Raw genomic sequence first — 14,828 nt, forward strand, 5'->3', positions numbered from 1 at the left:
TATGGGCTGGACATGCATAAGAAATTGAGACCTAGCTGCATTCACTTGCATCAAATGATCAGGCTGAAGAGAAAGGAGATGCTGGAAATGACTAGAACATTGCAATTCCAATTCTGATTTGGAAGTGGTCCAGGTGCCATCATCTTTCTTGATCCTGCAAATATCCTCCTTTCGCCTATCCGCATGGAGACTTTTAAAAAAGGCTTTGGAGGAGCAGCCCTTATCCAAAAGGGGTTTCATGCGAGCTCGGATTTGCCACTTCTTTAATTTGCGAAGATCATTTTGGTGAATGATATGAACCGCATAAGCACAAGAATCCTGCTCAGAAGAGGTAAGCTGCCTATGAAAACTGATTGCATCCATTTGCTGCTTGTGAGATTGAGCCCATTTCAGCTTAAGCCTGAGGTTTCCCATGTAACTCCGTCCATAGTCTTGAATAACAGCCTGTAAGCGATGAGCAAGACTGATCCAAGCAAAATCCATATCCTCCTGAGCATGTAAGAGGAGGGGACGGACAGCCACTCTCACCATGTTCTGAAATTGTTGATGAAGCAAATAAGCACTATTAACATGGAGCAGGCGACGACCAAAAAAAGGCATATCATCTATCAGACGTGCTAGTGATAATGTCAAGCATACTGGAAAATGATCAGATAGCAAGAGGGAGTGATCAACCCATAATGTACATGTAAAATCAGCATACTGCTGAGCATGCAGCAAATACCATCTGTCAAGTCGAGCCCAGTAATGAGTAAAGGCATTGTGATGATATGTATAACCCATATCTGTGTCCCTTGTTGAGAACCATAGATCTTCTGCATGCAGAGATGAGAGCATATCTTCCCAATGTCGAAGCTCAGTGGGGATCATGTGAGAACGATGAGTGGTATTGTCTTGAGTGGCAGGCGAGTTGTTAAAGTCTCCACACAAAAAAGCATTGGACAGCCATGGATATTGTTTGAGGGAGGCCCACATTTGAGCTCTAGTCGCAAAGGTTTGTGAGGCATAAACAGATGCTATTTCATAGAGATCAGCCTGCCAAATGCACCTGATCACCATCCATCGACCCTGAGGGTCATTGTAAGCAACCGTGGGCTGTATATCATGTTTTACCAGCATGCAAACCCCCGAAAAGTGCATTGTACCAGCATAAAAAATATCATAACCAGCATAGTGGCCTTGCTGGCCAGCCAAGAAGTGTTGGTTGTGTTCCTGTAAAGAGATCACATCGGGATGCATTCTATGTACATAATGCCAGAAAAGTCTCCACTTATTGACATTGCAAAGACCCTGAACATTGTATGTGATGCAAGTAATTGAAGTAGACATAGAAGATATGTACAGTCTAACCAAAAAGCAGAGTAAAGTATAAGCTGTCAGGCCTCAGCCATGACATCAACATCCACCTGCGCTCCTGGATCATTAGCTCTATGATCCTCATCATTGTCACATACAAGGATGCCTCTTTTTAACACATCAACCCACAGTTGAGAAGCAAGGCTGTCAGCGGGGGTAGAGGTCTAACCACGGGTAGAAGTTGAAGCATCCCAATGGCGAGATTGTAATGGACGTGGTTTGAGAGCGAATACCTTTTTGGGTTGTTGCCAGGCACCCTGGGGAGAGGCATGAGATTCTAAAATTTTGCCCTTCCCCTTATCCTTTTGCTTAGCTGAAACCTGAACCACATTTTCTTTGGAAGGGATAGATTTGGGAGCCACATCACCCAGTTTGGTAGGCATTGCCTTAGACCCCGGGGCATAAGTTGGGGGGGGAGTATTTTCTGGAGCAATAGCTGTGGGTGGGAGCTGATGCAGGACTGCAGGACACTATGAGGCTAAGTGGCCAAACTTATGGCATGTGAAACAAGCACCTGCAAAAACTCCCCATTTCAAATCAAAATATTTTTCACCGAGGGGAACATCCTCCACTTCTACCGCAATGGAAGGAGGGGTCGGGTGATCTGTATCCCAAAGAATACAAAAGCGATTGCGATTACCCGAAGGACGGGGTGGGCATACAACTTGCCCCGAAGTGGCTGCCAAACTTGGTAACTCAGCCCTCATATAGTCCGGAAAATCCACTACCTCAACCCATACGGGGCAGTGATGTCGAATGAGGTTGTGGTAATCCTTGTTTGGCGACCATGGCATGACATGCACCATTTGTCTGCCATAGAATAAGGGCGACATCTCCAATATCTGTTGACGATATGAGGCATCCGAAAAGTGCACTTCATAAAAACCCCTAGAAGCAAAGTATACTCCTTCAACAAAGCAGCCTCCCAACAATGCTTGAACCCACTGGGCCACATCATTTGCTGAAGGTAACTTTCCTGGGAAAAAAATGATAACTGCTTGCTGAGAGAACTTTCGAAGAGGAGCAACCAATGAAGGCAGCTTCAACTTGTATTTGATGGCCGGGGGAGGTTTGGCCCACTCCTTCCGGCTGTGATGAAATTCATCTTTAAGCATGTCAAAAACATAGTGAGCGTCTACAGAATCTGCAGTAGAGAAATCAACTTGCTGTCTTTTGGAGTCCCGGGTCGACTCCTTACGAGAGTAACTTTTGAACTGGTCCTCCATGAAGAGAAACAGGGCAGGATTGATGAAATGGCAGAAGCAGAGCATAACTGTACGGACAAGGAACAGGCTGAAAGTACGAACTGTACGGAATGTACAAATCGTACGGATGTACGGAAGAGAGTCTGAGGGGGTGGAGTCGTACGGAAGGTGACAGGAAGCGCAGAGGCTGTACGGAGTGCAGAGATGGAAGGAGCGGCTGACGCAAAAAGGCGAGGCAGGCTGTACGAAAAAGGACGAAGGGTACGGCTATACAGCGGGGACGAAGGTCGAAGGACGAGCAGATGTGGCGGGGCTGCGCAGGGAAGAAGCGAGCTGTCTGTACGGCGTCCGTACAGTTGTACGGGCAGAGCGCGGGACTGAACGGAAGCCTGACGCGGACCTGTACGGAGGCTTGGGGAGGCTGAGCAGCAACCCTCACGACCTTCCAACACCACACACCACCACACCATTCCAATACACACACACACACCACACACACATACACACACACACATATATATATAGAGAGAGAGAGAGCCTGTTGTCATGATTTGTGACGTATTCCTTTCTTTATGACTTATGGATGGTTTGATGAATGGACACTTGTGGAAGGGTATGCTCTTTCGACGGGACAATTCCTATGAGGCACAACCTTTCACAAGAGACATTCTATTGAAAAGACACTCCTATTGTAATGTACCCTCTCATCAAGGGTCACACCCTTCACAAGGGGTACACACCTCTTCATGCACATACACTTTGGAGTACACACCTTTTCATGTGTGACTCTTCACTCTCTATATAAGAGAGGCCCAACTGTATGGATGACACTACAGACACTCAAGCAATACAAATATTCCTTGTTCTCTCCTATTTCAGTCTCCTTTCTGTTCCTTAGCACATTTCTAAATATAGTAAATCTAGGATTTCTTATAGTGGTGTCAGAGCAAATTTCGCTCCTGCCTGTAGGAAATGCCCCCCACCTTCTAGCGCCTATCTGTAGCGCCTATCTGATACATCTCTTTCCGCTAGAAGGATATCCGTGCACATTGTGCATGGAAGAGATGGAGAGAATGAGCGTAAAAATTTTTAGCGCCAACCCCACCTAAAGTCATCAATGGCCTCTCCATCTCCCCCACATCACGAGTTGATGTGAATGGACACGACAAAAATCGTGTCTTTTGATGTGCTTGGGCTGTCCCAAAACCAAGGGACACACCTTTTCCACCATCGGACACACCTTTTGATGAAGAGTTTCTCACTCCTCACCCAAGGGACACACCCCATCGTGGAAAAAAGGACACCTCTTTTCGTGTGAGGACACCCCTTTTTAAAACAGGGTCACACCCCTTCATGAAAAGGTACACCTATTCCAAGGGTCACACCCCTTAGAATAGGCACACCTTTTGGCACCAAGCACCACCCTACAAAAGGGTACCTAGAGGGCCTAAAAAGGGCAACCAGCCCTAAACCTAAGGCTCAACCCAAGATTACCCTTGTGTTCAAGTAACCCAACCTTTAATTTTTGGGAAAAGCAAGGCCTAGCAGTTATTGCAGCCTTCGCAAATTGGCCTTTGGCGTCTCGTACATCGCGCCCTCTTCTCGAAAGTCACGCCTGCTGTTCTGTACAGTCTGTTCATGTCGATTCTGCCCCTCCCTTGCCGATTTCTTCTTGCCAGCCCACGCCAAGCCTGCTTGCCAGCCCACGCCAAGCCCACTTCAAGCTTGCCGTTTTCTGTTTGCAGCCTTGTGCTCAGCCTTTGGCGGCCTTCCATAGTCGCGCAAATCATGCCCTCAGCCTTCTATCTGTTCGCCAGCCTCTGCTCAGCCATGGATGTGTTCCATCGCCCTGAAGAGTGACAGCCTGACGCCCATTTCTGCACAGCCTGCTAGATCTCTTCACCTCACCATCTCAGCCTGCGAACAGAGGCCTTGTTGTTCAGCAATTTCCCTTAGCCAGCCCCTCTTGTACAAGAAAACCTCGCCTCTACACATCAGATCGAGATCCTGTGTGGTTCGTGGTTTTGCTGGCAACATCTTTCTGCCCACAACCGGACTGTTTGCTCGCTGAATCGCCTCCCTCTAAAGCAAACCCTAATTTTGAAACTTGAAGCCTGACATCAGGACCTCCTTCAGCTCGCAATTGATGCTGTACTTTTTCCAGCCCGAAGCCCACCGCTAGTACACGCTTTTCAGCACAGTCGGGCAGCTCTAATCTATTCCAGGTGGATTCTTTCCATTCTATTTCTAAGGATTCTCTTTCATATTGTTATTTGACGCTCATTATCAAATTACAGCAAATGAAAGCCGCCTCCTTAAAGCATGGAAACCCCTGGTAATTCCCCAGTCCCTTCAAGGACACCTCAGGCATCATCTACCACACAATATCGTGTTTAGATTGCACAACCAGCCCATTTCAGAGCTTTTGCATCGTGGGTCTTCTGTGTCACGTGCCCTTCCAGTGACTTGGACCACATCCTATACCTTCTGCGTGAGGCACCTCAATTACATTACTTCCTCAGCATAGTCCTGGTTGTGTTCCACGAGACACGTAGATACCCAGAACCCGATATTCCTCACAAGTTTGCTGTCCATCTTTGCAGAGACTTTTACCCCTCAGCTTCAGCATCTCCAGGGTACTCTCCACCTCCTTCAGCTCCCAGATATCCTCCTATACAAGTTGTACCTTCCCCAAGACAGTATTTACACTCTGAAGGCACTCCTTCTCCTGGATATCCTCCACTTCTGACAGCAGCTCCTTATCCATTCTCAGATCCGTGGACTCTGCAACCTACCCCTGTACTCTCATGAGCAATAACACCCATTTCGGAATCACCAGTGTTACCTCAGACAGGACCTCCTTTACCAGATTTCCACGGCTGGTTCCATCCTGTTTCTCCTGCCCCCTCCAACATGAGCAATCTTAGGGAGCAGCCCGAATCTTCTTCCAGGAATGGTACAAACTAGAGCGCAGGTTCGTGCTCTTCTCACAGGGACCTCAGATATGTCGCAACGCTCACGTGCAGCCTCTCCGGAGATAAGCGACTCAAGTCCAAAAAAGACCCCTGAAGTCAACTTACAAGGCGAAGCACTACTTCAACTTCAAATTTCCCAACTTCATGACAGCATCTCCGACTTGGTCCAGAAGGTCCAACAACTCCAAGATTCTCGCAGTACCACACATACAGAGGATGACGTGATGCAACCAGACGACTATGTGGACTCATTCCCCCCTAAGGTAGAAAACACTGAACTCTGTGCCCTCTACCGGTTACTCCAAGCTTCCAAAACTAAAAGACTTGACATTAAACTTCCGGAAGCCTACACTGGTCAACGAAACCGCCGAACAGTTGACCAATGGCTCGCAAAACTGCGCATGTACTTTGATACTGTTGACCTCACTGAAGGCAAAAAGATTGCCTTGGCAGCCTCCCTCCTCAAGAATACAGCTTTCCTATGGTGGCAACGACGCTTAAAGGACGGCAAAAGTGTGTTAACTTGGTAACGTTTTGAACACGTGCTCCGTAAGCACTTCATACCTACCAATGCGGACTTCCAAGCACGATCAAAACTCAAACAGTTGGAGCAAACAGGGTCCCTATCTTCCTACATCTCTCAGTTCACCACATGGGTACTAGAGATTGATGGTTTAATTGATGATGATCGCCTTCATGCTTTCATCTCAGGCCTAAATCCCTTGTTACGCATTGATGTCCTCAAAGCAAACATCACCACCACAGCTGGTGCTATTGCTTACACAGAGCGCATTACTGATTTCCAAAACACAGGAAAGCAGAGTGCTAATAGAACACCGAACTCTACTATGGCCAAAGGTGCTCGCCCTCAAGATAACCCCAAGTTTAGAAAAAAATCGGGTAATCAAGGTCAACAACAGTCTCAAGATCCCCACAAGTCTCAGAAATCGTATGCTGGATTCCAACAGAAGCACTCCTCCAAGGATCGCGCCTCTTCTTCTTCACAAAGTCATCACCGTCATCCCCAACATAAAGGTGCGGCCACTGATAAGAAGAACAACTCCAACACAAAAGGACTTTGTACCATCTATACAGGCGACCATAGATGGTTCGATTGTCCCAAGCGACCAAAGCAAAATTCCAATATGGAACCTAGCACTTCCCAAACAAAAGATGCTACCCCAGCACAAGACAAGAAAGGAAAAGCTGTTCGAATGGCAAATACCATCCACATGAGCCTTGCCAGCAACCCCGGCGAACCTTCCCTGGCCACTCAAGTACTTTGTGTTCAAGGATCGATTCGTGGAACAACGGTCACTATCCTCATCGACAGTGGCTGCTCTCATAACTTCCTAGCTAGTTCTATGGTTGACAAACTTCGGTTGACCACCAGTCCTAGTCCTATGGACTATCAGATTGAACTCGCAAATGGAACTACCTTCTTGTGCAACACCACGATCAAAAACTTGTCTTTTCGCATCCAACATTATACGGACAAGTTGAACTTCGACATCATGCCTCTTTCTTGGTACGATGTCATACTTGGACAACAGTGGCTCTACGACTATGATCCATCAATCAGTTTTCACAGCCATACTATCCAGTTTGTCCACCAAGGAAAACTTATTGAGCTAACTGGTTCTAGGGACTCTCCTTCAACCCCAGTTGCCTCTACCCTACAAGTAAAGAAGTGGGTTCGTAAACATCAAGTAAAGACTTCACTTCTGTTGGTTACGGCAGTTTCGGAGTCACCAACAAAGGATCCTCCTGAATACCTCAACCAACCTTTTTTCCAACCCTACCTGGATATTTTTCCACAGGAATTGCCAAAGCAGTTACCACCTCGACGACTAGTGGATCACCCAATCGAACTTATTCCCGGCAGTAATCCACCGTCGAAACCCCCTTATCGGGTTTCTTACACTCAAAATGAAGAAATCCAAAGACAAGTGACCGAACTACTCGACAAAGGTCACATTTGGCCCAGTCGCAGCCCTTTCGGATCTCCTGTACTACTTGTGGAAAAAAAGAATAAGTCAATGCGCCTCTGCATCCACTACCAGGCCCTCAACAAGCTCACTATCAAAAATAAGTATCCATTGCCTCGCATCGATGACCTCTTCGATCAACTTCAACATGCCACACAATTCTCAAAAATTGATCTTCATTCAGGTTATCATCAAATTCGCATATGAGAAGGCCATGAGTACAAGACAGCTTTTCGAACAAAGTATGGACACTATGAATGTTTGGTCATGCCTTTTGGGTTAAACAATGCCCCGGCCACATTCATGACACTAATGAACCACATCTTCAGGCCTTTCCTCAATAAGTTCGTCATCGTTTACCTCGATGACATCCTCGTTTTCAGCAGATCCCTACATGAGCACAAACAACATCTTCACCAAGTTTTTGAAGTTCTCCGCGCAAATTGTCTCTACATCAACATTGAGAAGAGTGAGTTCTTCAAGACCCAACTCGAATATTTGGGACATGTTATTTCAGCTCAAGGCATCTCTGTGGATCCCAAGAAGGTCGAGGTAATCCGAAACTGGCCTACTCCTAAGAATGTTCATGATGTCCGCTCTTTTCTCGGATTGGCAAACTTCTACCATACAAAGGTCTATCAGTTTTCCAAAATCACAGCTCCTATGTCCGAATTATGGAAAAGCACAGTAGTTTTTCAGTGGCTTGCCGAAACAGAGTATAGTTTCCAACAACTCAAACAAGCACTCACTACCACACCAATTATGGCTATTGCTGACCCAAACCTTCCATTTGAGGTCATGACCGATGCTTCCGACATCGCTACAAGAGCAGTCTTGATGCAAGTCACTCTCTAAAGTATATCTTTACTAGTATATCTTTACTCAGCCAGTCATGAACGCTCGACAAGCACGCTGGGTTGAGTTTCTGGCCAACTTTCACATGACCATTGAGTACATTCCAGGACTACGCAATGTAGTTGCAGATGCTCTCAGCAAGTTAACTCTAGCATCAGCTATGGTAATCTCTACATTACCTGTGGATGTTCCGAATTCATTCAAAGGGAAGTATTTCAATGATAAAGACTTCGGCACAGCAATACAAGTTCTTTCAAAAGATCAACCTTCGACTTTCGAACAGAAGATTTTCTCATCCTATTCTTATACGGATGACCTTCTGTATTATCAAGATCGCGTCTGTGTACCACATGATAAGGATGTTCAACGTCTTTTGTTAAAAGAGCATCATGTAGTTCCTTATGCTGCCATCTAGGCATCAACAAGACTTATAGGTTACTCAGTACAACATACTACTGGCCTCAGATGAAAAGCGACATCATCAAAATGGTTACATCTTGCTTATCTTGCCAACAAATGAAAGCAAGCCGACGACTTCCAGCAGGACTTCTTCAGCCTCTTCCAGTTCCAACTGAAAGGTGGGAAAGTATTTCCATGGATTTCATTACCACACTACCACGATCCTCCCGAGGTAACACTCAGATTATGGTAATTGTTGATCGATTGTCCAAAATGGCACACTTTGTTGCTTGCAAAAGAAGTGCACAGGCTCCGGACATCGCCAAACTCTTCATACAACACATCTTCTGACACCATGGATTGCCCAAGAATATCATATCCGACAGAGATCCTAAGTTTACCAGTCACTTTTGGATTTCACTGTTCGAATCTTTGGGTACAACTCTACTGTTCAGTTCAGCCTACCACCCAGAATCAAATGGCCAGACTGAAAGAGTCAACCAAGTTCTGGAAGAAATGCTTCGACATTATATTCAGTCATGCCTAGCAGCTTGGGAAGAGTATCTACCACTCCTTGAGTTTGCTTATAATAACTCTTTTCATAGTGCCATCAGCATGACTCCATTCCAAGCAGCTTATGGACACACTCCGATCGTACCAACGAATTTTGTACTTCAACATCGAGTGGCCCTAGCTGATCAACTGGTTCAAGAAATGCACGACATTCTACTCCAAGTCAGGGATCATATGCGAAAAGTGTAAGAGCGGTATCAACGGTTTGCCAACAAACATAGACGTCACCTGGAATTTGACGCTAGTGACATGTTGCTATTATTTGTAGCCCCACATCGCTATAAGACGGTTAAGTCTGTGTTTCCTAAGTTGCGACCAAGATACTATGGACCTTTCCAGATCGTCAAGAAAAATTCACCTTTAAGTTACAAATTGGAATTACCACCATCTGGGGTAAAATCCATCCGACATTTCATATTTCTTGGCTAAAGACGTACATTCCAGGCGATGAAGCAGTTCCTCCTGCAGGTGATTATGTCCCAGAAATCGAAGATGATTATGTTCTCCTTATTCTTGAGCGTATTCTGGACCATCGACAGCGAGAGACTCGACATCGACTAATCACGGAATTCCTTGTTCTTTGGCGAGATCTGGACGACTCCGACACTACTTGGCAATCTGATGAAGACTTACAGCAGTACCCTGACATTTTACAGCAATATTTTCAGAATTTACCATGATATTTTCTACATCAGTTCATTATCTCCACCAGGGTCTTATTTTGAGTGGGAGGGGATGTCACGATTTGTGACGTATTCCTTTCTCTATATCTTAGACTTATGGATGGTTTGATGAATGGACACTTGTGGAAGGGTATGCACTTTCGACGGGACAATTCCTATGAGGCACAACCCTTCACAAGAGACATTCTATTGAAGAGACACTCCTATTGCAATGTACCCTCTCATCAAGGGTCACACCCTTCACAAGGGGTACACACCTCTTCATGCACACACACTTTGGAGTACACACCTTTTCATGTGTGACTCTTCACTCTCTATATAAGAGAGGCCCAACTGTATGGATGACACTACAGACACTCAAGCAGTACAAATATTCCTTGTTCTCTGTTATTTCAGTCTCCTTTCTGTTCCTTAGCACATTTCTAAATATAATAAATCTAGGATTTCTTACACCTGTGGAGATACCTTGTAGAGCCGCCACCAAACAAGGGAACAAAAGGAAGCCTCTTTGCTTGACTAGCCCACGTATTAAGCAAGCGATCTTCAGTCCCCACCATATGACCGGTTTTCAGGATAGTTGCCTACACTCCACATAAAAGGTAAAACAAATCATCAAGTCAATGAGAATATGGCATCATGACCTATAATCTCTCATGGCCAATTCAAACATCTTAGTTCGACCAAAAATTTTGATATAAACTCATCCTAAAATAGTTCTTCATCAGCTTAGAGGCATGCCATATTGATATAGAAATCTCACAAAACAAGGCATTCCATATTTGTTAAAAACCTTCCAAACCCCACCCACCAAGCACAAAGCAAAGATGATCTACGAAACAGACAATGGCAGTTCAGTATGTTTGGTCTTTACTCAAAGGTGAACACCAAACACGAGGGATCACCACCACTGCTATGGTTCGACCTTCGATGCATACAGAGGATACAGAGGCTGCACCCCCACCACACACACAAAGAACTCGACAAAGGCAAATCCGAGATATGCTCGCGGCCCACCAGAGGAACCTACCATAGCACTACCTAGTAGGGGAGGTCTTTTGCACCTCCTGGGCACTTCATGCTTGACTCTAGGGCCTTAGTATACTACATTGCAACAGTTTCATTTCAAGTTTTGATTTTTGATTTGTTTGTTACCACTTAGCATACTAATAGAGTGTACCCTTGCAATTGAACAAGCCCACGATGGCTTGTCTTTGGAAGCACTTTGGATGATATGTTGTCTCATAGTGTCAGTGAAACATGCTACTAGAGTGGCTGAATGGGTGGGCCACATCTAGCCTAGAATCTTCAGGTAGGATCAAGATGGAGAGAATAGAGTTAATGTAGGACATGTGATTCAGTTTCCCCCATGCACCCTTCTTATAAGGTTTCTTCAGTCTTCACGGACTTTTGGGTCTTCAATCTTTGATTTCAAAAAAAATGTAGTTTGAAATTGTGCCCTCTAGTGCTCCTTTGGAATGAAATGTTCGCCCTCTTTAGCTCTTCGACATGGTAGCCTTAACTTCGAAATCCCCAAATCGAATGCACTGTTCTATTTACTAAAAATAGTGATAGAGGAAATTTAAATTGTAATAGAGTTCTCATGATTACTCTTCTCTTATCACCAGTGGGAGGTCGAACACACTCAGGTGAGAAGAGAGTGTGCCCATGGTGCTTGATCAAGAGGAACATTTTCAAAACCCTTCAGACGGGGCGGAGGTGCAGAGGCTTTGGCTGCCCCGCAAAACAAAGGACAGTGATAGGACAAAACTTGTATCAAATTTTTGAGCACTGTATATAGCTATGGGTAGGCACATAGTTATACACATCTAGGGTAGGTGTGGGCTTTTGGCATTTGTGGATTTTTCCTTCACAAGCATAATGGACTAATGTATAGTTTTTTGAGACAATAAAGTATGTTTTGCAGGGACTTCATGGGAAATGATGAAATGCAATGTGGTTGTACCAGACCTCCAGACCAAGGGTATCCAGTGTGTGGTCAAGTGAAAATGTTTTTGGGGTCATGTAAAATCAAGTCATGAAGGGTTTTTTTTTTTTTTTCATGAGTCAATGTGGTCTTGCATGTTACGGGAATTTGATATGTTCTAGTGTCCATGTCAAGGGGCTTTTCATGTGGGTGTACGGGGGTGCATGTAAGTCTTAATGTGCATGCTAATGTGTGTGGGAATTGTGTGACCAAAGGTCCAAAATGTGCATTTAATGTGCCTTGGGGGATATTTGCATTTTTTAAATGGAAGAGTGGTAAATTCTACGTGATGACGTGGCTGGAAAATCTAGAAGGGAATGTATGCATGCAAGGTGGCTACGTGATTAAGGATTGGGATGCTCTGGCTGAGGAGTGGGCTGATACCTAGGATGGCGACTACCAGAGAGTTCTGAAAAATGTGGATGAGCGGAAGAGATGAGGTTGGGGGGAAAAAAGCAAAGAAGGAGAGAGGAGAGGATCTGCTGGTCGATGAACGGATGGTTCACAGGCTCCAAATTGTTGTACAAGAGCACTGCGTCAGGGTGTAGAGGACTGTGACGATCTGAGAGAGCGATTGGGCTGTGTAGGGCTGTCAATGCGATGTGATGATCTGAAAAAAATAGCACAGGGCTGATGGGCTGTTAGCTGAGCGGAGAGCTGTAGTATGGAAGAGAAGAGATAGGCTGACGATTAGCTGAGCGGAGAGCTAACGGACTGATCGACATGAAGTACGAGTCGCTTATTTTTTTGGGCTGTGGGTTTGTTACCTTTAATCACGCACAAGTGTGCAGGCTGCGTGGGGGAGCTTAGCTGGAACAGAAGACAGATTGGGAGTTGTCGCTGCTGGAAGCACTCGTGATGTGGCTGCTTACAATTCTGAGTATGACGTACAGCTTGTGTGCAGATGCAATAGTGACTGAACGGAAGTCATGATAGGGATCAGGGACTTTGATCGTTGAGGTTTCATGAATCTATAGGTGGAGTGGATGACTCGATGGATTAGCATTCTTGGGGGTTCTTTGTGCATGAGGATTCCATACGAGAAGCATAAGTACGAGCTGTTTTACTTATACAAGCTGCTGGAAGAAGGTGTTGTAGATACATCATGTGTGGTTGATCTGTCGTACAAGGAACGACTGTGTGTATGAACAACTCTTGGTTGACACAGAGCTACAACAAGTCAAAGCCTTCTTTCCCCTCTTTCAAAGAGTTTGTGTGTTCCTGTGTGTGTTCTAGTCAGATTGTGTGGGAGATTGACTTGTTATTTGTGTGCTCTGGATACCTACTCTGGAACCTAGTTCATAAGCTCGTCATCTATGAGACCACATTGCAGCTGATCCCTATGAAGTCTCAGCTATTTGACGTGGTGAAGTACATAATTCCTGGTTGTCTTTCCTTTTTTTTCCTTATCATCTTTTTCGCGATCCTGCTAGGGACAGGAGGAGTTTTGAATTGAGATTGGATACTCAAGACAAAACGGCCCAGAAGATTGGCTGGGGAATGTTGCTTGAATTTCTGTGTGGTTAGGGATTGAAACTATGAAGACAAAGCCTCGCATGAGAGTGATTCATTGTGAGTTATGTGGGGAGTGTGGACACAAGAGAGATAGATGCCTTGATGTTGAACTTTGGGTGATACGTCTCCATGCTAAGGTTCAAAAGGCTTTGAAAGTGATTGCTCTTAGGAAGAAGAATGCCAGTCAGATGCAGGGTATGTTTTCTTCAGTAGAGTGATTATTTTGTTTTCTTCGCACAAGAGGTTGGGTGGTATTTCTGGTTGGAAGTGTGTTTGAGATAAGTTAGTCAAGAGGAGAGATGGCTCATGAATTTCCTTGATTTCACGGGTTGCCCAATGAAGACCCAGAGAGGTTTTTAGAGTGCTTGGAGTTCACAGTTCTTATTAAAGACAAGAATGCTCCAAAAGTCCTTCTTCAGATTCTATCCTTTTGTCTGTTGGGAGAAGCGAGAACTTGGCTGCAGACTTTCTCTGCAAGGATGCGTGTTACCAACGGCCCCTCGCACTATCAGGAGAATTCAGATCTGATTTTATCACCTTTCCTGGATAAATTTTGTAAAGTGTTTATTGATGACATCTGTGTCTACAGTGGAAGAAGAAAGCACTGCGGCAAGCTGGATCAAGTATTCTATGAGATTGATAAAAATGGTGGTCAATTAAATCCTAAGAAGACTCAGTTAGCTCAGACCAGCATTAAAATATTGGGGCATATTGTATCTGAGAATGGGATTGAGCCGGGACCAGGTAACGTGAAAGCTTTAGTTATGCTGTCCTCTCTTGAGAATACCAAGCAGTTGCATACCTTTCTCCAGAAGGTGAAGTATCTGTCGAGATTTATTCATATGTTATCTCAGATTTTGTATCCTCTTCATCAGCTGGTAAAATCTAAGCCTCTAAAATGGACGACAGAGAGTGAAGAGGCGTTTGAGGCAGTTAAGGAATCCTTGACTCATATTTCAAGTGTAAAGCCACCAGATTATTCCAGGACTTTTTATGTGAATCCATCCGTAGGACCAGATGCTATTGGTGCTATTCTTTTGCAGCAAGGAGAGGGTTCCAGATATATGAGGCCAGTCTATTATGCCAGCAGGGTGAAGACTGAAGTAGAGAGGAAGTATTCAACGGCTGAATTGGTCCTGGCTAGCCTCTTGTATGCTTGTAGGAGATTTCGGTCTTATCTATTGTCCAGACCTTTTGAGGTTCTCACCTCATGTTCACTACTGTCTCATATGTTGAATAGTACAAACATCTCCAGGAGCATGATTAAATGGATAGTAGGGTTACAGGAGTACTCT

The 14,828-nt window shown here is 45.0% G+C and overlaps 2 protein-coding genes across 2 annotated transcripts in view; one reads left to right on the forward strand and one right to left on the reverse strand.

Annotated features, from left to right (window-relative positions):
- Positions 1–14,828, reverse strand: part of LOC147905942 (NAD(P)-binding Rossmann-fold superfamily protein) — a 120,778-nt gene that overhangs the window by 61,453 nt on the left and 44,497 nt on the right. Inside the window, exon 8 of the mRNA XM_087375754.1 lies at positions 10,500–10,615. Coding sequence (XP_087231880.1) covers positions 10,500–10,615 — 116 coding nt within the window. The remainder of the gene's footprint in view (positions 1–10,499; positions 10,616–14,828) is intronic.
- The window catches only part of LOC147905943 (ATPase GET3B-like), a 221,915-nt gene that overhangs the window by 48,539 nt on the left and 158,548 nt on the right, over positions 1–14,828 (forward strand). The gene's annotated exons all lie outside the window — the stretch shown is intronic.

This window comes from Dipteris shenzhenensis, chromosome 1, assembly GCF_047967505.1.
Source record: "Dipteris shenzhenensis isolate YYH24624 ecotype China chromosome 1, Dip_SZ_1.0, whole genome shotgun sequence".
Taxonomy (NCBI): domain Eukaryota; kingdom Viridiplantae; phylum Streptophyta; class Polypodiopsida; order Gleicheniales; family Dipteridaceae; genus Dipteris; species Dipteris shenzhenensis.